This window comes from Lissotriton helveticus, chromosome 12 (genome assembly GCF_964261635.1).
Source record: "Lissotriton helveticus chromosome 12, aLisHel1.1, whole genome shotgun sequence".
NCBI classification, from domain to species: domain Eukaryota; kingdom Metazoa; phylum Chordata; class Amphibia; order Caudata; family Salamandridae; genus Lissotriton; species Lissotriton helveticus.
Window position 1 is genome coordinate 425,370,638 of NC_136073.1, and position 22,405 is coordinate 425,393,042.

Below are 22,405 nucleotides of genomic sequence, written 5' to 3' on the forward strand. Positions count from 1 at the left end.
TGCTCAACTGCAACCTGACCAGCAGGAGAACCCTCCCCATCATCCCCATCCCCCAAGCTGACAGTGGTGGCTGATACATAACTGGTGGGTTGCGAAGATCATCAGGGAGAGGTGGAGATCAGGGGTCTCTAGTGCAAAACCGACTCCACATCAATCCATTGCAGTTGCCAGCTATCAACCTTTTATTGAAGGACTTCCTGCTATCCATCATGGGAAGTGTTAGAAATGGGTGTCTCTAGTTGGCAATGGTTTGCACCTTTGTTCAAGTAGGGACCCTTCTTCCTAGTCAGGGTAAGGGGGATGCAATTCTAAAATAACCCCTGCTCACCCCCTTGGTAGCTTAGCACGAGCAGACATGCTTATCTCAGAGGCAGTGTGTAAAGGATTTGTGCATGCATACAGTAACACAGTGAAAACACCACAAATGGACACCACACCAGTTTAGAAAAATAAGCAAAACATTATCTCAACCAACAAGACCATAGAACAAAAATCTAATATACAATACTGTAAAAATAGTTACATTGCAAGATAATCTTCAGTTTGCAAGAATAGCTGAGAACAGTTTTTACAAGTCATAGCTCTGTCCGGGGCTACTGCGATGCTGAAAACTACAGAGTCTAACAGTTCTATCTGACCGCGTCGGTATGGGTCAGCTGAAGTGTTGACAGACTCGAAGACAGTACCTTTCTTGTTGCAGTCGACACGTTGGTGTGGGTCGATCGGGGCAACTGCAGCGATTGCAATGTGAAGTGGAAGTGGTGCAGTGTGCAGTGTGCAGTGCCTTCATGGCGTGATTCAGACATCGGCTCAGTGACGGTCGTCCACCGGTGTCGGTGAGGCCAAGGGTTATGATGCGGAGTGAGGTCTTGCTCGATGCGGTGCCGGTAGGTCACTGTGCAGGTGACAGAGCCAGTTCATGTTCAGGTTGGGCAGCAACGCTGTCGGTGATGTCCGGGCAGAGTGAAGCGAGGCAGCACGGAGTGCTGTGCTCACAGGATGCTTTGCAATCAGCGGCTCAGTGACAGTCGCCCAGTGGCGTCAGTGAGACCAAGGATGCGGTGTGAAGTGCGGGGTGCCTTCTGCGGTGCGTTCAGGACACTGAGCCAGCTCTTTTCTTCTGCAGCGACTGAAGCCAGCTGTTCCAGAGATGGTGCCCAGAAGGATGGTGAAGCCTTTGCTGTTCCTGGGACTTCTTGAACAGGGGCAAGTTCTACTGCAAGCCTTTGGAGATACTTTGTCAAGCAGGTTACACACACAGTTCCCCTACTTGTCAGAAACAGCTACTGTATGCCTACCCCAGAACGCACACAGCAAAGGGGCAGTGTTTCTCTTCCAGCTCTTCTCTGTGGCAGAGGTTCCTCTTGAATTCCAAAAGTGATCAGGGGCCTGAGCTCCACTTTTCATAGTACAAAATCATTTGTTCTCTGGAGGCAGAAAGTGTCTGTGCTCAGCAAAAACCAATTCTGTCGTCTATGGTGCAGCTTCCAGGCAGGTGGTAGAGACAGCATTGTCCAAGGCAGACCATGTCATTCAGGTGTGAAGGTAATCTTCCCCCCTACTCTGAATGCAGCCCAGCCCATACTTACCCTGGAAAGGCAGGACACGCCTCAAACCCCCCCCCCCCCACCACCTTCAAGTGCCTGTCTGAACAGAATGCATATTCCCACCACCTATCACTCTAAAGCCAGACAGTCAATCCACAAACCTAGCAGAGGCACACTGGATGGCTAAGCAAGAAAATACCTACTTTTTACAAGTGGTATTTTCAAACACAGAATGTAAAAATCAGCCTTACTAAAAGATGCATCTTTATATTCTAAGTTCAGGCATATTAAACTTTACCTTCCTATCTGGTCCCAAAGAGAAGTTATATGTTCGAGGCATATGAGCTGCAGATTACACACTGTGCATAGATAACCACCTAGTGTTGGGCCCGGATGTTTGCAGTTTGTTTTTTTGTAGAAAAGTCTTTGGAAGTCACGGGATAGGTGACTCCTCCTTTGGGTGATACTGCGCATGGGCAACGGCTCCATCCTCAGATTGTTTTTTTCCGCCACCGGGCTCGGATGTGTTTCCAGCGCTCCGTGTTGGAACCGATTTCCTTCGGCACGCAATCCTCACCAACTTACAGAAAATTAGTTTCAAACGCTTTTCCAGTCGACGCTACTCTTCAACACCGAAGATTTCGATTCCGGTCATCGTCGAAGGCCTTCAGGCCTAACTAGGCCTCGACTCCAGATCATGGAAAGGACGCCATTTAAAAAGTGTCCTCAATGTGGGTTGAAGTTTCCCCACACCGACCTTTATGAAGTGTGTAACCTTTGCCTCTCCCCGGAGCACGAGGCCAGAGACTGTTCTGCTTGTGCCTCTTTCCGCTCCTAAAAGACTATCCGGGACCGAAGAGTTAGGAGAACAATGGCTCGATCTTCAGCCCGGAACCATGCAAACCCGCTTCGGATTCAAAAAGACCATCGGATCCCAAAAATATACCGTAGCAGAAAAAATCATCGGAGCCGAAAATATCATCAGAGCCGAAAAAGACTCCTGCTTCTCCGGTTACAGACATTGCTAAAAAACACAAAGAAACCGCTTCGGTGCCGAAACCTCCCTCCCCACCAAAAGATCAGCCTCCTACAGAGGACTTATTTCATCCAGACCCTGCACAAAAGACTCTAACCAAAGACCCAATCACTGGTCAGCTAACTTTAGCTTCAAAAAAGCGACCACTGGATACACCAGCACCAGCTCCTCATTCAAAGAAAAAGGACATGGCTACCTCTCCTTTAAGACTTCCTTCCCCTTCTCCTACACCTATACCATCACCACCTGCTCCCCTACCACAACATTCCCCTACATCCTCTATCGTACCAGACGATGACAATAGGGATGATAGCTCTGATGATATAGGGGATAACATAGATAATCCATCTATTCCTCCAGGCTCACCTGACCCGTAGGATGATTATAACACCCCAGACGTCCCTAATGTCCCTCAAGATGACATATACCCCTCAAGGCCTTCCCCACCAGAAGACACTATGGGTTTTAATCAATTGATACACAGAGCCGCGCAATATCATGGAGTAGATATGTTACAGACCCTGTAGATGAAGACTTTTTAATGGATACCTTTGATAATGCACATAGGTCCTCATCCATTTTACCAATGCTTAAAGGAGTGATTAAGCATGCTCCTGAAGTCTTCAAGGACCCAGTCAGAACTCGGGTCACTAACCCTTGAATAGAGAAAAAAATATAAAGCTGCTCCTTCAGACCCAGCATATATTAAAGGTCCAGTACCACTAGACTCACTTGTAGTTTCCAATGCACGCAAGAGAGCAAACTCACACACATCAAGTGAAGCTCCCCCACCAGAGAAAGAGTCTAAGCTACTTGACGCATCAGGGAAAAGAACTGCGTCTCAAGCAGCAAACATGTGGCGTATTGCCAATACACAAGCATTATTGGCCAGATATGACAGGGCACATTATGACAAATTAGAATCACTAATGCAACACCTCCCTGCTAAGTACAAAGATAGAGCAAATGAGCTTATCCAAGAAGGGAAAAATATTCCAAACACCTCTATTCGGTGCGCACTTGATGCAGCAGACCCTGCATTCAGGGCAGTTAACACCAGTGTCTTATTGCGTAGACATCCCTGGCTACGCATATCAGGGTTCAAACCTGAAGTCCTTTGAGGAACAACATTTATTCGGACCCAATGTAGATGTATCACTTGAAAAAATAAAAAAGGATACAGATATAGCCAAATCTATGGGAGCCCTGCAGTCGCAAGCTCCCAGACGTTCATTTTGCCACTCATCTTATCAAGGCGCCACCAGAGGATACTCTACGGACACACCTTCTACCTCATACAAAGCCCCTACACAATCCACCTATAGTAAGGGCTACCAAAGGGGAGGTTACAGGGGTAACCATAATAAAGGCAGAGGTAAAAACAACTACTCCCGCTCTGCCTCTACCCCTGCCCAATGACTCCCCTTCCCCCGTCCCATTCCACTCCTGTCGAGGGAAGACTACAACAATACCTGCCAGCCTGGGAAAACATCACATCAGACAGGTGAGTGCTTCAAATAATTCAATCCGGTTACTCTCTAGAACTAACATCCACCCCCCCAAACATACCACCCAAGCAGTGTCCAATGTCACAAGAACATTTAACACTGCTCAGACAGGAAGTAATATCCCTCCTGCAGAACAATGCAATAGAAATAGTCCCAAAACATCAGCAAAACAAAGGAGTATACTCCCTATATTTTCTAATCCCAAAGAAGGATGGATCTCTAAGACCTATCCTAGACCTCAGACCTCTAAACATTTACATACAGTCGGATCATTTGCATATGGTCACACTCCAACAAGTCCTTCCACTCCTGTTACAAAACGACTACCTTGTCACTCTAGATCTCAAGGACGCCTACTTCCACATTCCCATCCACACGGCGCACAGAAAATATCTCAGATTTGTGCTAGGCGGGCAGCACTACCAGTTCAAAGTGCTCCCATTCGAAGTCACAAGAGCGCCAATGGGGTTTACAAAATGCCTAGCAGTAGTAGCAACACACTTAAGACAACATATTCACGTCTTCCCATACCTAGACGACTGGCTCATACAAGCCAGATCATACATCCAGTGTGTAAACACACTCAAGCTACTATTCAACTGCTTCACGACTTGGGATTCACAGTCAATCACACCAAGTCACATCTGCAATCTTCACACATACAACAATATTTTGGCGCTACAATAAACACCCAACTAACACTACCCTATCCCTCTCCAACCGGGATAACAAGTGTACAAACTCTCATACCAAGATTCAAGCTGCAATACTCGCTTCCAGCTCGAGTGTTCATGCAGCTCATAGGAATGATGGCATCTTGCATATTTATAGTACCTCACGCAAGACTGCAAATGCGTCCGCTTCAAGAGTGCCTAGCACGCCAATGCGACCAGGCTCGTGGTCAATTAACAGACCTAGTGTTGGTAGACACTCGGACTCATTGCTCTCTGCAATGGTGGAGCACCAAAAACCTTTCAAAGGGCCGACCGTTCCTAGAGCCAATTCCTCAGATATTCTTGTCAGCGGACGCATCGCTCTCCGGCTGGGGAGCTCACCTACTGCATCACACCATGCAAGGCAGGTGGACACTGCAACAAAAGTTACTCCACATCAACCACTTGGAGTTACTAGCTGGTTTTCTAGCCCTAAAAGCATTCCAAAAACAAGTATCAGGCAAAGCTGTCTTAGTCCACACAGACAATATGACAGCCATGTCATGTACTACATAAACAAGGCAGAACACACTCTCTGCAGCTCTCTCAGTTAGCACAGCAGATATCGAGATGGGCTATACCACTAAAGATCTTCCTCTTAGCCCAACACGTTCCAGGAGTACAAAAGACCATGGCAGATCTGCTAAGTCGACAGACACAGCAGATCCATGAGTGGGAACTTCATCCACAAGTTCTTCAACCGTTCTTTCAAATGTGGGGACAACCTCAGATAGACCTCTTCGCCACCCACAAAAACGCAAAATGCCCAAACTTTGCCGCCAGATATCCACACCCGCTGTCCAAAGGCAATGCGATATGGATGAACTGGTCTGGAAAATTTGCGGACGCTTTTCCTCCTCTCCCACTACTTCCATTAGTGGTACGCAAGCTACAGCAACATTCCCTAAAACTCATTCTAGTTGCTCCAACTTGTGCCAGACAACCGTGGTACACCACGCTGCTGCAACTATCTGTGGTACCACACCAAAAACTAAGCCTATCTCCGTGCCTCTTAACACAGAACCATGGAGAGATCAGACACTCGGACCCAGGTCAGCTCAACCTAGCGATCTGGCTCCTGAAGTCATAGAGTTTGGTTACCTCAACCTTCCTCCAGAATGCATGAACGCTATTAAAGAAGCCAGACGTCCCACTACTAGAGCATGTTATGCTGCTAAGTGGAAACGATTTGTAATATACTGTCAAAACAACCACATAAATCCTTTAGATGTGTCTATTCAACACATCATAGGATACTTATTACACCTTCAAAAGTGTAACCTAGCTTACAAGTCTATCAGACTAAACCTTGCTGCCATTGCAGCATATTTACAAAATAGGCAACATCTATCTCTTTTTAGAGTACCTGCTATAAAAGCTTTCATGGAAGGACTCAAAAGAATAATCCCTCCCAGAACGCCACCTTCACCAGTGTGGAACTTAAACATTGTTCTTACACGGTTAATGGGACCCCCCCTTTGAACCGTTACATAAATGTGAATTGCAATTCCTAACTTGGAAAGTAGTTTTCCTAGTAGCTATTACTTCTCTCAGAAGAGTCAGTGAACTACAAGCATTTACCATTCAAGAACCCTTTTTGCAAATGCATCATAACAAAGTGGTTCTACGCACTAATCCTAAATTTCTTCCAAAGGTCATTTCACCATTCCATCTAAATCAATCTGTTGAGCGACCCGTATTTTTCGCGCAGCCACAAACAGTCGCAGAAAGAGCTCTACACACCTTAGATGTCAAAAGAGCATTACTGTACTACATTGAAAGGACACAAACTTTTCTTAAAGCGAAACAACTTTTTGTGTCTTTTTCACCACCACATAAAGGCAATCCCATATCAAAATCAGGGATAGCTAGGTGGATTGTTAAATGCATACAAATATGTTACCAGAAAGCCAAACTTACGTTAACAATTCCTCCAAAAGCCCATTCTACAAGGAAAATAGGGGCTTCAATGGCATTCTTAGGGAACATTCCCCTAGATGATATATGCAAAGCAGCTACATGGTCTACACCGCACACTTTCACAAAACATTATTGTGTAGATGTGCAAACTAAACAACAAGCCACTGTGGGCCAGGCTGTACTAAAAACTCTGTTTCAAACAACTGCAACAGATACTGGTGGTCGCCGCTAAGTGTGGGTACTGCTATACAATCTATGCACAGTGTGTAATCTGCAGCTCATATGCCTCGAACGGAAAATGCTACTTACCAGTATGCATCTGTTCTTGGCATGTAGTGCTGCAGAGTTACACACGCCCACCCGCCTCCCCGGCTACCTTTATCTGTTCCAGTATTTTCTTAATTAGATACAAATCACATGGATATCACTACTTCTTGTACAGCTCCATCACTTCCCTAATGGCGAAAAATAATCTGGGGCTGGAGCCGATGCCCATGCGCAGTATCATCCAAAGGAGGAGTCACCTATCCTGTGACTTCCAAAGAATTTTCTACAACAAAACAAACTGCAAACATCCGGGCCCAACACTAGGTGGCCATCTATGCACAGTGTGTAACTCTGCAGCTCTACCTGCCAAGAACAGATGCATACAGGTAAGTAGCATTTTCCTTATAAGATGTTATAAATACATTCACATTCTATCATACAGGACAGATAGGCTTTCACTAGTGAAAAACGAAATTCCCTATAGTTCACTATCAGGACATTTTACACACTTCAAAACATGTCCTACCTTTCACAGACACTGTACCCTGCCCATAGGGTTACCTTGGGCCTACCTTAGTGGTGAGCACATGTCAGAAAAGGGAAGGTTAGGGCCTAGCAAGTGGGTGCACTTGCCTGGTCATCATGGCAGTACCAAACTGTGCACAGACACTGCAGTGGCAGGTCTGAGAACCTTTTGCAAGGCTGCTTGTGTGGGTGACACAAGCAGTGCTGCAGGCCCATTAGCAGCATTTGACATACATGCCCCAGGCACAAACAGTGCGCTGTACTAGGGACTTAGTAGTAAGTCAAACAAGCCAATCATGGAAATACCAATCCATAGTCACAATTTACTGGAGAGCATATGCACTTTACCACTGATCAGCAGTGGTAAAGTGCTCAGAATCTTAAAACCAACAAAAACAGGGTCAAACACAAAAGGGCCAAAAAGTCTAGGGATAAACCCACGGAAAAGGCCAGGTCTAACAGGAAGGCTGGGGCAGGTTCTCAAGAACAATACCACTGGCATGTGATACTGCAATAAGCAGGGCAGAATGGGATTCTGGGTCCCGGTTCCTGCGCCTCTGGAGCATCAGAATCGGAGATTACCTGGTGGGACCTTTAAACGCCATGTTGGACACACCAAGGTGGACTCTCCAGCAGAGCTTGGCACATCATGAATGGCGACTGTACCCTGAGATGGTGCTGGACATCTTCCAACAGTGGGAAAACTTGGATGGAACTTTTCTCCACTGTCAAGAACCCACAGTGTGAAAACTTCTGTGCTTTAGAATACCAAAGAAAGCTTTCTCTAGGAGATGCATTCGGACTGGAGTGTAGCGTCTGACTCCTGTACGTCTTTTTCGGCTCCGCCTCTCCTGCTCTATGTTCTGAAGAAGGTCAAGAATGAATGGGCCCAAGTCCTCCCTTAGGCTTCGGACTACGTGTACTGAGGGTGTAGTACCTGTACCTTCTAGGTATAGGTAGTTGTCCTCCGATTAAGCTACTTCTGTGAAAGGATCTTCTGTCACAGGAGCAGGGCATGGTTTTGCACCTGAACCTGCTCAATCTACAATGCCATACGTGGAAATTGAGCGACAGCAGCCGACTGCATTTAATCTACCACCTGATGTTGTTAATGTTATCCTCACTTCCAGACATTCCTCTATAAAGTGCATTTATGCTGGGCATTGGGGCAAATTTGTGGCCTGGTGTGGAGTCCGCTAAACAAACCCCTTACAGCTAATCTGTCAGATCTTTCATTGTTTGTTTTGCCTTTCGCCCAGCAAGATTTTACAGTTGGCACTATTAAATGTCATTTATGAGGCCTTTTGGCTTTTTTGCGCTTGCTAGACTCACCGTCATTGTTTAAACCACCTGTTGTGATGCAGTTTGTTAAAGTTTGATACACGTTCCCTTCCAAACTGTGATTCCTCATTGGGATGTTAATATGGTCCTGACGTTTCTCGTGCACTCCCATTCCAGCGAATGCACAGCTGTTTGTTGCTTTTTCTGCCTCTCAAAACTGTCTTCCTCATTAACTCCTTCCATGCTCATGACAAGCCCAGCATGTCATGAGTCACAGTGGAGCTGTGCTCATGACGAGCTGGGTACGTCATAACGGCCGCGGCCCGTCCACGCGCGATTGATTCCCTGCCTGTGCAGGAGAATTAATCAGTGGGCGGGGTAGTGACGAGCCCAGATCGTCATGAGCACAGCTCCACTGTGACTCATGACGAGCTGAGCTCGTCACGAGCACCACGGCGCTCTGCCCCCTCCCCCCGCACCGTGGGGGAATTACCTCTGCAGCGAAGGGGTTAAGATCACTTCAGCCTACTGCACCTTTTTCCCAAACGAACTAGTGTTGAGGGCCAGGTAAGCCTTTTTCCCCAAACGTTGTGATTCCTTTTCACATTGGGCTGTCCTTCACTCTCCCAACGTTCTTTGCCCTGCCTTACCCCTCAAAAGAGGAGAAGGAAATCCATTGGCTGCACCCTAAAAGATTCTTCAGCATTTATATTAATCACACTAAAACTAGTGAGTGGACAATCAGCTTTTTGGGGAGGGATATCAGGGACAAAGAAAGATAAGGCTGTGCCGAAATGAAGTTTGTCAAGGTGGATAGTCTTCTATATTAAGATCTGCTATGCACTGGCCAAGCAAATAAGCACATGGCTACCATCTATAACTCAGAACCTGGGTTGCATACGCATTATGAAGCAATGGTTCCTGACCGAAAAAATCAGAAATACATTCATCCTTTTTTGATAAGAAAGGTATAGTAACCTCCTCTTGAAACACTAGTTTACTTCAGAAACACAACAGGTAGTCCCAATTGTAATTAATCAAAGTGGTCATGCCATTAAATGAAAAAAATATACCACAAACAAATATGTGCTCATAGAAACACGTGCATAGTAGAGGTGCAGTACTTGTGAGGTTGTGAGAAAATGAAACACAAAGTAACAAATATTGCTCAGATGCACTTGAGGTCAAGAATGGCTCCTATACTTTTTGGAATACGGGTGAGTTTTACTTGGTAGAATTCAACCCAGATAGCTTTTAATCCAGAGAATGGCAGTCCAATTGTAACATGTTGTTGATGTTGTGATCTCCTAATGGCAACTGATTTCAATGTGGCCTTCATCATTACGGTGATGTAGCTGCACCTCAGTCTGCAAAAATGTGCAAGGAACCAAAATTAGCTATTCAACTAGGGAAGCAAATAACCTAAAAGCAGTGACCCTTTGTATGTTCACAGCTTTTCAATGTGTATACAAACAGCAAGTAACATTTGGAAAAGAAGGTATTTTGCTTTACAAGATTGTTAATCCAACCCGATTTGAGTTTTTAAAAAAACGGAAAGTAAAGCCAGCTCCTCCCCCCTCACAATGTGTCTGAAACCACTGTGCACTACCGGAATTCCCTTTTGGTGAAGTCCCACCGTGACGGTGAGATGCCTTGAAATGTCTGGCAAAAAGTTGAGCCATCATATTTTACTTTTAACTTTTATAATGTACAACACTTCCCAAAGCCAGAATCACCTTCAGAAGTAGCAGAGTCAGGGCACAGTAAGTACTTGGATTAGGTTGAAACTTTACCATAATAAAAAAAAAAGAGTACACCTAGCTCCCTTAACAGGTTTTGTCAAACTGGAATCGCCACATCGCATTTCAGACTTAGCAACATGGTGCTTTGCCAGACCTTTTTCAACTTAACATTTATAAAAAAATATGAACGCTTAAAGAAGGAACATAGGGATTGATTTTGACTTTGGCAGAGGAGATTCTCAGTCACAAAGGTGACACATATCTCGTCCGCTGTATTACAAGTTCCATATGATATAATGGATTTTTTAATACCGCAGACTGAATATCAGTCACATTTGTGACGGAGTATCCCATTCGCCAAACTCTGAGTCAGATCCTGTGTTCTTATCATATCCCAATTTATATGAAGGCAATATTTTTTTCTCATGACCCTTCTAGCTGCATTAAAACTGTGGCTTTGTACCATTATTCTTCAAACTTAATTTTCATATACTGCTGCTAGTAGTGTCCTTATTCATAATTGGTGTGAACATATGTATTTTTTCCTTTTTTTTTTTGCAGATTGAAGCTCCCCCTCTATCTCCATATCCGTGCACAAGGTTTGGATCACCACGCCGAGTCCAGCTGTCCCAGAATCACCCCGTCTACATTTCTCCTCACAAGAGGGAAGATCCTCTTGCCCTACGAGAGAAGATTTTCTATTATTTCAGTAGCAGTCCCTCAAAGGTATGCTGGACATATTAGAGAATTTGATTCATTCATTGGCAATTCATAGTACATGTGGCTTTTTGAGTGCTGCATGAAGGGGAATGTTTTGCCAAATTCTAACCAGAAAGGAGTATAACCACATGACAGTGTAGTAAATTTTCTTATTGGCAATGCAAATCACCCCTGGGGGTAATGATGAATATGGTGTGTTTCTTGGGTTGTACCATGGTTTAAAGCTTCAAAAGAGATATAATATATTTTTTATCTTAATAAGAACTACATATTCAGACTTTGATGTAAAGGACTTAATGTATATTTATGTCATTTCCTGGCAGGAAATATTTTTCTTTCTTCACAAAACACCATCTTTTATTGAGAAGTGAGCTTCATGTCACAGAAAACTTGTGTATTGTTTGCCTTTAAAATACCCAGTTTCCAGACCACTGCAGAACATTTCCAAGATTCACCCATGAGAATGGAGAGAAAATCTCTCTTCATGGACTTGATAAGGAGGAGCTCAGATGTTAATTGTTCCTCTCACGAGAATCTGGAATGTCAGGAGAGGGAGAACAAGGGGGACCTTCTACCAGTGATACAATTTTTTTTTGCCATTCTAGACACTTTAAATGATATTGTTCTTTGAGATATTCTTCAAGATATTTTTCAGGGCATGGACATATTCTGTGTCTTCAAGTTCTTCAAAGTGAAGACCCAGAAGATATTCTCAGACCTTTGCCACCGGCCATAGATCCTCCCATTGGCGATATTAATACTTTTCAGGAAGTTTTAATTCTGATGGACACTTCTAACCACAGATTCCTCACCGTTGGAAAATTCGCCAGGTGAGAGACTGGGTCCAGAGGTTTACAAAGCATTGCTCCTTCATGCTACTAGTTGGGCGCCATGCAGCTCCACTTTGAGTTTGTTCCACCCCGTAAGTGAGAGCAGACTCACATATAGGTGCCACCAATGCACACCAACATCAGTTCTTTTCTTTCCATGCTTTTGAATGCAATTCCAGAATTCCGCTGCCCTTTTTGACGGGTGACAAATCTTTTCAGAAATCTTTTCCAGTGTTTAAGAGATCTATGTCCCCACCAAACACTACAGGAGTCAAACCGTGTCAAGACTGTCTGAAACAGATGTCAGGCAGACATGCACAGGGTCTGTTTCTCATATTTGGACTCTGGACACGACTTCAAGACGTTCCTAGAATGTACCTCTATACAACCGAAGGCCATCCAGGACTGTGAATCAAAATTATATGTCGCCGAACAGCAAAAGAACCTCAGGTCCTCTTCACCACGCCGCCGGGCGGCTGGATGCAGGGGTGTCTTTTGAGGTTGGATTTCACGTAACCTGGCCACTCACAGTTGAGGGGTCTCCGTGCAGAGGCTGCATGTGACATTGGGGAGTCCTGGAGGATTCAACCCACGGTAGACTCGGACTCTGGAGTGCTGGGGTACCTCGCTGGGACCGGTGGGTCACTCGGATTCGGGCCATAGGCGTCCGGTGCAGTGGTGGTTCCAGGCATCTGTTTTCTTTGTCCTCAGCATGCTCAGAGTCTGTCTTGGGAGTTTCTTTTGAACATAGCTGCTTTTTACAGGGGATCCAGTGTTTGCGGAAGGTAGTCTGTATTCCCAGGGGTTCTGGAGGTCATTGGCTGCAGGACAAGGTGACTTTGGCGCAGGATCTTTGGAAACTGCAGACGGACCGGCAGGGCTGGGGCCAAGTCAGTTCTTCTCTGCAGTCTCCTCTGCTGGGCGTCTTCTTTCGTCCTTCTTCTTCGTAGGTTGCGGGAATCTCCTTTCTGGGTTCAGGGCTGCCCCCTAAATACTGTATTTAGGGGGTGTTTTAGGGGTCTCGGGGTCAGTAGTCAAGGGACTACTGACCTTAGGTTGTCTACACCCTTGGTGTGCTCACCCCACATTGGGGAGTGGGCACAATCCCTCACATTGATTGGAGAGTGCCTGCCATCTACAAGAGTGGGCTTCAACTCGCCTCTCTCACCTGAGGGATGGGGTTGATTGAGGTGAGCACACCTTCTGGGCAGCTCTAGCTTTTCCCACCTGTCTTCCAGCCGAAAGGGGGGTGAAACAGGAAGGGGGCCTGCTCCTATATAGCTGGAGAGGCTGGGGGTCGTGTTACAAAGGCGGCAGGACCTTTGAAGCTCCCTTGCACAGATGGCTCTTCCTGACCTGGGGGAGGTGTGAACACCTCCGCCCTGGAAAGGCTTTGTTTCTGGGCTCAGGGAACAAAGCCTCCCACCCCAGGGAGCCGGTGGGAGTGAGCCGGAGCCTGAGTCGACTTAGCGCCTCCCACGCTTTCTGGGAGCCGGAGCGGTTCCCACTCAAATTAAAGAGTTTTACGAGGCAATGCACTGCATATTTGAACGGAACGACCCCACTGGTGAGCCCTCGGACCCAGCGTGGTCTGAGGGGGCCTCATCGGGTTCGACTCCGTCGGCTCCAGCCATGGTGCCGGTGGGGCCTCAGGGATCCAATCCCAGAACCGGGTCGATGCCTGACCTCAGACCCAAAGTTGGTGGCTGTGGCTCCGCCAGTGCCAATCAGCAGCACCAGCCCCATTCTCATCCCGATGACACAGAGCCGGAACGATGCCGATCCCGATTCCGACACTGAATGAATTCAGAGGTTCTACGTTATCGTCTCAGCACTTTGAGGATGTGCTAGGCTCAGAAAAGGAATTGGAAGGGTCTGTGGACTCTGGAAAACCAGGAAGTCTTTGAAGAGAACTTGGACTGGCATGGGGATCTTGGAGAGACCAGTAGCCTAGACACCTCCCCTGATACTGGCATCTTCTCTCCGCCAACGGTGGCTACAGAGAAGGAGGCATCCTCTGCCTATGTAGTAGGGAGGGCAGCTGAGGCCCTTGGACTAGATAGAACTGCCCTCAGTGCAGGGCAGGACCAATCTCCTGGCCGAGGTGCTTCAACTGGGAGCTTCTACATCGGAACCCCTTTTGCCCTTCAACGAAGCACTTACTGACGTCCTTCTAGGCACGTGGTCCAAGCCTGGCACAGAGGGTACTGTGAATAGGACAATTGCACGCCACCATTGCCCAGTCCGGGCGTCCCTAAGTTCCTCAGCCAACACCCCACCCCAGAAAGTTTGGTGGTGCAGGCCTCGACGTCCCAGGGCGTGTTCCCTTCCTCCCCTCCGCATAGAGAATCCAAGAGGTTTGGGAAGAAGTTGTTTTCTTCCTCCAGCCTGGCATTGCAGTTGGTGAATACTGCCAGTTTATTGGCCCGTTTCTCCCATTCTCTTTGGGAAACGGTTGTGCAAAGTCTGCCACAGGTCCCAGAGGAGGCCCGGGCTGTGCTCTCTCAAGCGGTGAAGGATGGGAGAGATGCAGCAAAATTCACCATACAGTATGGTTTAGATACAACAGATGCACTGGGTAGGTCAATTTCGACAACAGTGGCATTAAGACTCCACACCTGGCTCCGTACATCTGGCTTCTCAGGGATGTCCAGGCTAATCTGATAGACATGCCCTTTGATGAAACCCACCTTTTTGGGGAAAAGGCAGATTCGGCCCTGGTTAGGTTCAAGAACTCTAAAGCTGCGGACAGTTTCTTGGGCTTCTCCTCCACTCCTCATGGCCAGTCTTCTTTTTGCCCCTTTCTTGGTAACAGTAGGGGTTTCCAGCCGCGTCAGCCTTATCCCATCCACCGTCCCTCACAGACTACCCAAGCCGTGCGAGGATGTGGATGCTGTGCAATCCGATCCAGGAATGGAGGCCAGAATTTGTCAGCCACACTGTCCCCAGCAGCATCCAAGCACTCCTAATCTGATTCTGCAGGACCACACTACTCCACTCAGTGGGAGAATTTGTCTTCATCTCCCCCACTGAAGATCCATACCATCGGACATGTGGATTTTGCAGATCATTCAGGAGGGCTATTCTCTGCCTCTCCTTTCTTTTCCTCCTCTCATTCTGCCAAAGCAGGAACGGTTGACAGAGGATCATTTAAAATTGATCCAAGAGGAAGTTGAAGCTCTCTTGGCCAAGTGAGATATAGAAAAGGTCCCGGTTACAGAAGGACGCAGTGGCTTTTATTCCAGCTACTTTCTGATTCCAAAGAAGAACAAGGAGCAGCAGCTTTTTCTAGATCCTCGGACGTCAATTTCTTCCTCAAGATGGGGAAATTCAAGCTGCTCACTTCAACTCGGGTATAGTCTGCCCTCGACCAAGGAGACAGGATGGTCAATCAAATAATCAGTCAAGCAATTTGTATAGCGCACTACTCACCCATGAGGGTCTCAAGGAGCTGAGGGGGGGCAGGGGGGAGGGGTGTAACAGCTACTGCTCGAACAGTCAGGTCTTGAGAAGTCTCCTGAAGGTCAGCAGGTCCTGGATCTGACGCAGATGGGTGGGGAGGGTGTTCCATGTCTTGGCGGTGAGGTAGGAGAAGGATCTGCCGCAAGTGGTGGTTCAGTGTATGCGTGGGACGGTGATGAGGGAAAGGTTGGCGGAGCGAAGCTGGCAATTTGAGGTGTAGAAGGCGAGACGCTTGTTGAGGTATGCTGGACCGGCATTGTGGAGTGCTTTGTGAGCGTGGGTGAGGAGCTTGAAAGTGATCCTCTTGTTGACGGGGAGCCATTGCAGGTCCTTCAGGTGGCCAGTGATGTGGGAGTGGCGGGGCATGCCGAGGACGAGGCGTGCGGAGGCGTTCTGTATAAGTTGAAGTTTTTTCTGGAGTTTGGCCGTGGTTCCAGCTTAAAGGGAGTTGCCGTAGTCCAGTCTGCTACTGACATGGGCTTGGGTGACCGTCTTTCTGGTTCTGGTGGGGATCCATCTGTAGATCTTGCGAAGCATGCAGAGGGTGTTGAAGCAGGAGGAGGAGATGGCGTTGACTTGTTGGATCATTGAGAGTGAAGAGTCAAGGATAAACCCCAGGTTGTGTGCGTGGTCGGTGGACGTTAGTGCGGCTCCCAGCGCAGCTGGCCATCAGGAGTTGTCCCAGGCGGAGGGGGAGGAGCTGAGGATGAGGACCTCCGTCTTGTCTGAGTTCAGTCTCAGGCGGCCGTTCTCCATCCAGTCGGCGACGGCCTTCAGTCCTTTGTGGAGGTTCGTTTTTGCGGTGGCTGGGTCCTTGGTGAGTGAGAGGATCAGCTGGGTGTCGTCGGCGTAGGAGACGATATTGAGGTTGTGGGAGCGGACCTTGTTGGCGAGTGGAGCCATGTAGATGTTGAACAGGGTAGGGCTGAGGGATGATCCTTGGGGCATGCCGCAGATGATCTTGGTGGCTTCAGATCGGAAATGGGGGAGGTGGACCCTCTGGGTTCTGTCGGTGAGGAGGGAGGTGATCCAGTCCAGGGCCTTGTCGCCGATTCCTGCGTCGTGGAGGAGTGTGCTGAGGGTGTGATCTGGATCTGGATCTGGGTGATGAAACTGCCAAGGATGTCTGCGATCTTGCGGTGAAAGAAGTTGGCTAATGAGTTGCATAGGTCTTGCGATGGCGGTGGGGTTGTAGAGCTCCTTCACGATGTTGAAAAGCTCTTTGCTGTTGTGTGTGTTGTTGTCAATGCATTCCTTGAAGGAGGTCCTTGTGGTGGCTCAGAAGAGTTGGTGGTGCTTGCGGCTGGCGTTCTTAAGGGCTGAGTGATTGTCTGGTGTCTTTTCCTGGCGCCACTTTTTCTCGAGTCTTCGGCAGACCTGTGTGGATTCCTGGAGGTCGGTGGTGAACCAGTTGGCCTTTCTGTCGGTGCGTCTGTTTGAGGGTTTTTTGATCGGTGAGAGAGTGTTGGCACAGTCGTCGATCCATTGCCTGAGGTTGCTGGCGGCTATGACGGTATCTGTGGAGTCTGGCGGTGGTTCATGGGCGAGGGTGGTGAAAAAGCTGGACTTCGGTGACCTTGTTTCCAGCCGCGGTAGGGCATCCGTTGCGAGTGGTGGTGCCTGGTGTGTTTCTTGAAGGTGAAGTGGACGCAGCGTTGGTCCGTCGAGTGTAGTTCGGTGGTGTGGCTAAAGGTGATGTGGTTGCTGGCTGAGAAGATGGGGTCGAGCGTGTGTCAGGCGGTGTGGGTGGGGGTGGTGACATGCTGTTTGAGTATGAGGTTGGCGAGGTTAACGAGCAGGGCGACGAAGTTGCTGTTGTCGCGGTTCTCCAGGTGGAAATTCAGGTCTCCGAGGAGGCTGTAGTCCGGGGAGTCTGTAAACGAATGTTCCTCTGAGGGTGGTGTTGGGGTCGGTGTGGATCTGGAAGTGCAGGGGTTCGGTGGTGCTGGAGGTATCAGTCGGGTAGGACGAGACTCTGAGGGGGCTCCTGTAGACGATGGCGATTCCTCCTCCTGGTCTGTTGGTGCGGTCCCTTCTGGTGATCTTGTATCCGGCTGGGATGACTATGGCAATGTCTGGTGCCGTGGAGGGGTACATCCAAGTCCAGGTTAGGAAGGCGGCCTCCGGGGAGGCTGAGTCGAGTAGGCCCCAGAGTTCGACGGCGTGCTTGTTGATGGAGCGTGTGTTGAGTAATATGCATCTGAGGTGGTTGCGTTCTGCTCTGACGGCTGGGGTACGGTGTACAGGTGTTCGGCTGCTGGTGAAGCTGCACCTACGGCAGGTGAAGGGTCCGTGGGTGAGTATCTGGCTAGCCTGGAAGCAGTTTGATGGTCGGCCGGTGTTGAGTCCATGAAGAAAGCTGGCGTCTTAGCGTCGTCGGGAGTCGCGGTTCTTGCGGGGGCCAGGGAGTCTGGCGCTGGGAGTGGTCCAGGCACGGACGGGCTTGCCTTATGCGCTCCTTCGGATGGTGGATTTGGACCTTGCTAGATGCACATTTTCATATCCCCAGCCTGCCGGGCAACAGGTGAAACCTGTGGTTCAAGGTAGGCCGCAAGCACTTTCAGTTTACTGTGCTTCCCATCGGCCTTACCAGTGCCCCTCGAGTGTTCACCAAGGTGATGGCGGTGGTCGCAGCTCAACTGTGCAGATTAGGGGTGTCAGTCGTCCCCTACCTCAACGACTGGCTGTTGAAGGTGTCCTCACCCCAGGCAGTCGTCTCCCACCTTCAGACTTCGGCAGACCTCCTTCATTCGCTGGGGTTCTCTATAAACATGCCGAAGTCACGCCTGACTCCTTCTCAGATGCTCCTCTTCATTGGGGCAGTTCTGGACACAGTGTAGTTTCGGGCCTATCCTCCCGAGCAACATGTCTGCGATATTCAGGCTATGATTCCGATGTTTCTGCCTCTATTGTGGATTTAGGTGAGACTGACTCTGAGGCTGTTGGGCCTCATGGCCTCCTGCATCTTGTTGGTGAAGCATGCCAATTGGCATATGCGGCCTCTGCAGTGGGACCTGAAGTTCCCATGGGCACAAATGTATGACGTTACAACGAATTCCGTTGCAACGCATGCCTTTACCACGCATGCGTTACAACGGAATTCGTTTTCCACGCTTAACCTTTACCTCGAATATTCCTTCACCACGCATACATTTACACCGTTTTTTGTTGTAAATGTATGCATGGTGAGGGCATACTCTTGATAAAGGTTAAAACTCTCCCCTTACATTCCCCCAGCCTCACTCCTTATATTTACCCTCAACCCTTAATATATATATATGTATTTTACTAAAATACCCCTTACCTTTTAACTCCCCTTCCCTCCATCTTCTCTGGTTACGTCGGTCGTACGTCGTTAAGAGGAAGCGGAAGTTACTTTCCGTTTCCTCCCTAACGACGTTGATTGCTTCAGCTTCGGTTTCGGCTTTTACTTCGGCTCCTCAGGTTAGTTTTGTTTTTTGGGGGGGGGGGCCCCAGCCCCCCTTTTTATCCCAGACCTTTATTTTTTTTATGGGGGAGACCCCCCAACCCCCCCTTCGTTTTTCTTTTCATTTACCACACATGCCTTTACTACGTATTTCGTAGTAAAGGTATGCGTGGTAAACCCTTTCGTTGTAACCACGCATGCGTTGTAGTGCATGCGTGGTAAATGATTTCGTGGAAACGGCTTCGTTGTAGAGGCCGTTTCCCCATGGGCACAGTATCGGGGAAATCTCACCAACTTGGTCCAGATCTCGGAAGGTACTGTGAGAGATCTGCAGTGGTGGTTGATTAACTACGATTGGATTAGTGGCAGACCCCACTCTCTTCCCCAACCAGATCTCATAGTTGTGACAGATGCATCACTTCTGAGATGGGGCAGCCATCTGGGAGATGTAGAGATCAGGAGACACTGGTAGCCGGCAGAGGCGGGGCTCCACATAAATGTATTGGCGCTCCGGGCAATTCGAATGGCATTGAAAGCATTTCTTCCCTCTGTCAATGGGAAGCTGGTGCAGGTGTTCAGGGACAACCCCACCGCCATGTGGTACTGCAACAAGCACGGCGGGGTGGGGTCGTGGACCCTTTGTCGAGAGGCTCTGCATCTCTGGGCATGGCTGGAACAGCAGGGCATAACCCTGGTGGTTCAACACCTGGCAGGTTCTTCGAACCCCAGGGATGACAAACTAAGGCGTTGATGCCTAGCAGATCACGAATGGCATCTGAAGTCAGAGGTGGCGCAAGGTCTTTTTCAGCAGTGGTCAGAACCTTGTTTAGATTTGTTTGCCTCCAAAGAGAACACGTTGTGTCAGCAGTACTGCGCGCTGGTTTTTCGAAGGCGGCTATTACTCGGCAAGGCCTTTCGTTGCAAGTTATAATAGTGACAATGGTCCTTAAAGAGAACTGTTGGAGCAAGTAAATACAATATAGTCTACAATGAGTTCTATATTCATTAGTGTCCAGCCAGACACAGTTTTAATCAGTTAGAAAAATTCAGCAAATAACAAAGGACGAAACAATACAGTGGGATACAATCCTGCATCCGATTTACATAGACATCACAAAAACGTAAAAAATAAACAGTAAATGAACACAAAGTATTTCGGGCAACAGGTGTATGGGAGCCTATGTCAATGGGAATGCATAAACAGGCTATCCGCGATATTTAACACAATAGTAGTACACATTGGTTTACTGTGTTAAACTATGCAAGTGGTCTAGACCACTTGCATAGTTTAACACGTTTTTGTGAAGTCTATGTAAATCGGATGCAGTTGCCAGTGAGCGGCAGGACCAGCCAGCACCTCCCTGGCACGTCACGTCAGGCAAGTGTTTTTTGCAGATAGTCCGAAGGGGCTACTCCCTCCCCTTCAAGATTACCCCTCCCTCCATGCCACCAACACTCCATCGCATGTCAAAGGATCACTTGGCCCTTCTCCATCATGAAGTTGCGGCTCTCTTGGCCAAGGAAGCAATCGAGCGAGTCCCTGTGCCAGAGGTAGGTTGTGGTTGCTACACTCACTACTTTCTGGTGCCCAAGAAGGACAAAGGCCTGCATCCTATCTTAGACCTCAAGGACGTCAACTGCTTCCTCCAGAAGAAGTTCAAAATGTTGACATTGGCTCAGGTCTATTCTGCCCTCGACCCTGGAGACTGGATGGTAGCGTTGGACTTGCAGGACGCTTATTTTCACATCCCCGTCCTGCCAGTCCACAGGCATTACCTACGGTTCACAGTAGGGCATGAGCATTTTCAGTTTACTGTGCTCCCCTTCGGCCTTACCAGCGCCCCTCAGTGTTCATGAAAGTGATGGCAGTGGTCGCAGCTCATCTGCGTAAATCAGGGGTTCCAGTCTTCCCCTATCTCGACAACTGGCTATTGAAGGTGGTCTCGCTCCAGGCTGTCGTTTCCCACCTCCAGACTATGGCAGAACTCCTGCACTTGCTGAGGTTCACTATAAACATGCCGACGTCACACCTGATTCCCTCTCAGAGGCTCCTTTTCATCTGAGCAGTTCTGGATACAGCGCAGTTTCGGGCCTATCCTCCTGAGCAGTGAGTCCAGGATATTCAGGCTATGATAATGATGTTTCAGCCTCTATCCTGGGTTTCGGTGAGGATGACCCTGAGGCTGCTGGGCCTCATGGCCTCTTGCATCCTGCTGGTGGACTATGCCAGGTGGCCTATGCGGGCTCTGCAGTGGGACCTGAAGTTCCAGTGGGCACAGCATTAGGGGAATCTTTCCCATGTTGTCCAGATCTCGGAGGGCACTGCACACCAATTGCAGTGGTGGCTGGCGAACCAGGATCGGGTCAACGGCAAATCCCTCTTCCTTCCCCAACCAGACTTCACAGTGGTGACAGATGCATCGCTTCTGGGATGGCGCGGCCACATTGCAGAGGCGGAGATCAGAGACCTCTGGTCTCCGTCGGAGTCCGGGCTCCACATCAACGTGATCCGTCTTGCACTGAAAGGATTCCTTCCTTCTGCAAAGGAAGAGTGGTGCAGGTGTTCACGAACAACACCACCGCCATGTGGTACTGCAACAAACAGGGCGGGTGGGGTGGTGGACCCTATGTCAAGAAGCTCTCTGCCTCTGGACGTGGCTGGAACATCCGGGCATGTCCCTGGTGGTTCAACACCTGGCAGGTTCCCTGAACGCTAGGGCGGACGAACTCAGCTGCCGGTGCATGATGGATCACGAATGGCGTTTTCACTCGGAAGTGGTGCAAGGTCTCTTTCGGCAGTTGGGGAGCCTTGGATAGATCTGTTCGCCACCGAAGAGAACATGCAATGTCAGCAGTTATGCGCGTTGAAATTTCCAAGGCAGGACATGCTCGGCGATACTTTTCGTCGCGGGTGGAAATGCGGTCTTCTATATGCCTTTCCGCCTATACCACTTCTGCCCAGAGTGCTGAAGAAGATCAAGCACGACCGTGCCCAAGTCATTCTTGTGGCTCCAGATTGGGCACAAAGAGTCTGGTATCCTGAGCTCTTGCACTTGGCCATCGATCCTCCGATCAGACTCTGGCGGATCTTCTGTCGCAACAGCAGGGGACGGTTCTCTACCCAAACCTGTCCAGCCTCCACCTCCTTGCGTGGAGATTGAGCGGCGACAGTTCACAGCTTTTGACCTCCCTCCCGAAGTCTGTAATGTCATCTTGGCATCCAGGCGTCCCTCGACTAAACCGGTATACGCCTGTAGATGAAAAAATTTGTGGCATGGTGCACAGCAAAGGCTGTGGATCCCCTTTTAGAGGGTCTCCTCTTCCTACTTTCTTTCGCCCAGCAGGGCTCTGCTCTGAGCACACTTAAAGGCTATCTTTTGGCCATTTATGCCGTTCTTCACCATACCTGATCATCCTTCTCTTTTAA

General features: G+C 48.6%; 1 protein-coding gene across 1 annotated transcript in view; it reads left to right on the top strand.

Moving 5' to 3' along the window:
- RBL2 (RB transcriptional corepressor like 2) overlaps positions 1-22,405 on the top strand; it is an 817,437-nt gene that overhangs the window by 761,987 nt on the left and 33,045 nt on the right. Inside the window, exon 21 of the mRNA XM_078670248.1 lies at positions 11,101-11,265. Within this exon, the coding sequence (XP_078526374.1) occupies positions 11,101-11,265 (165 nt within the window). The remainder of the gene's footprint in view (positions 1-11,100; positions 11,266-22,405) is intronic.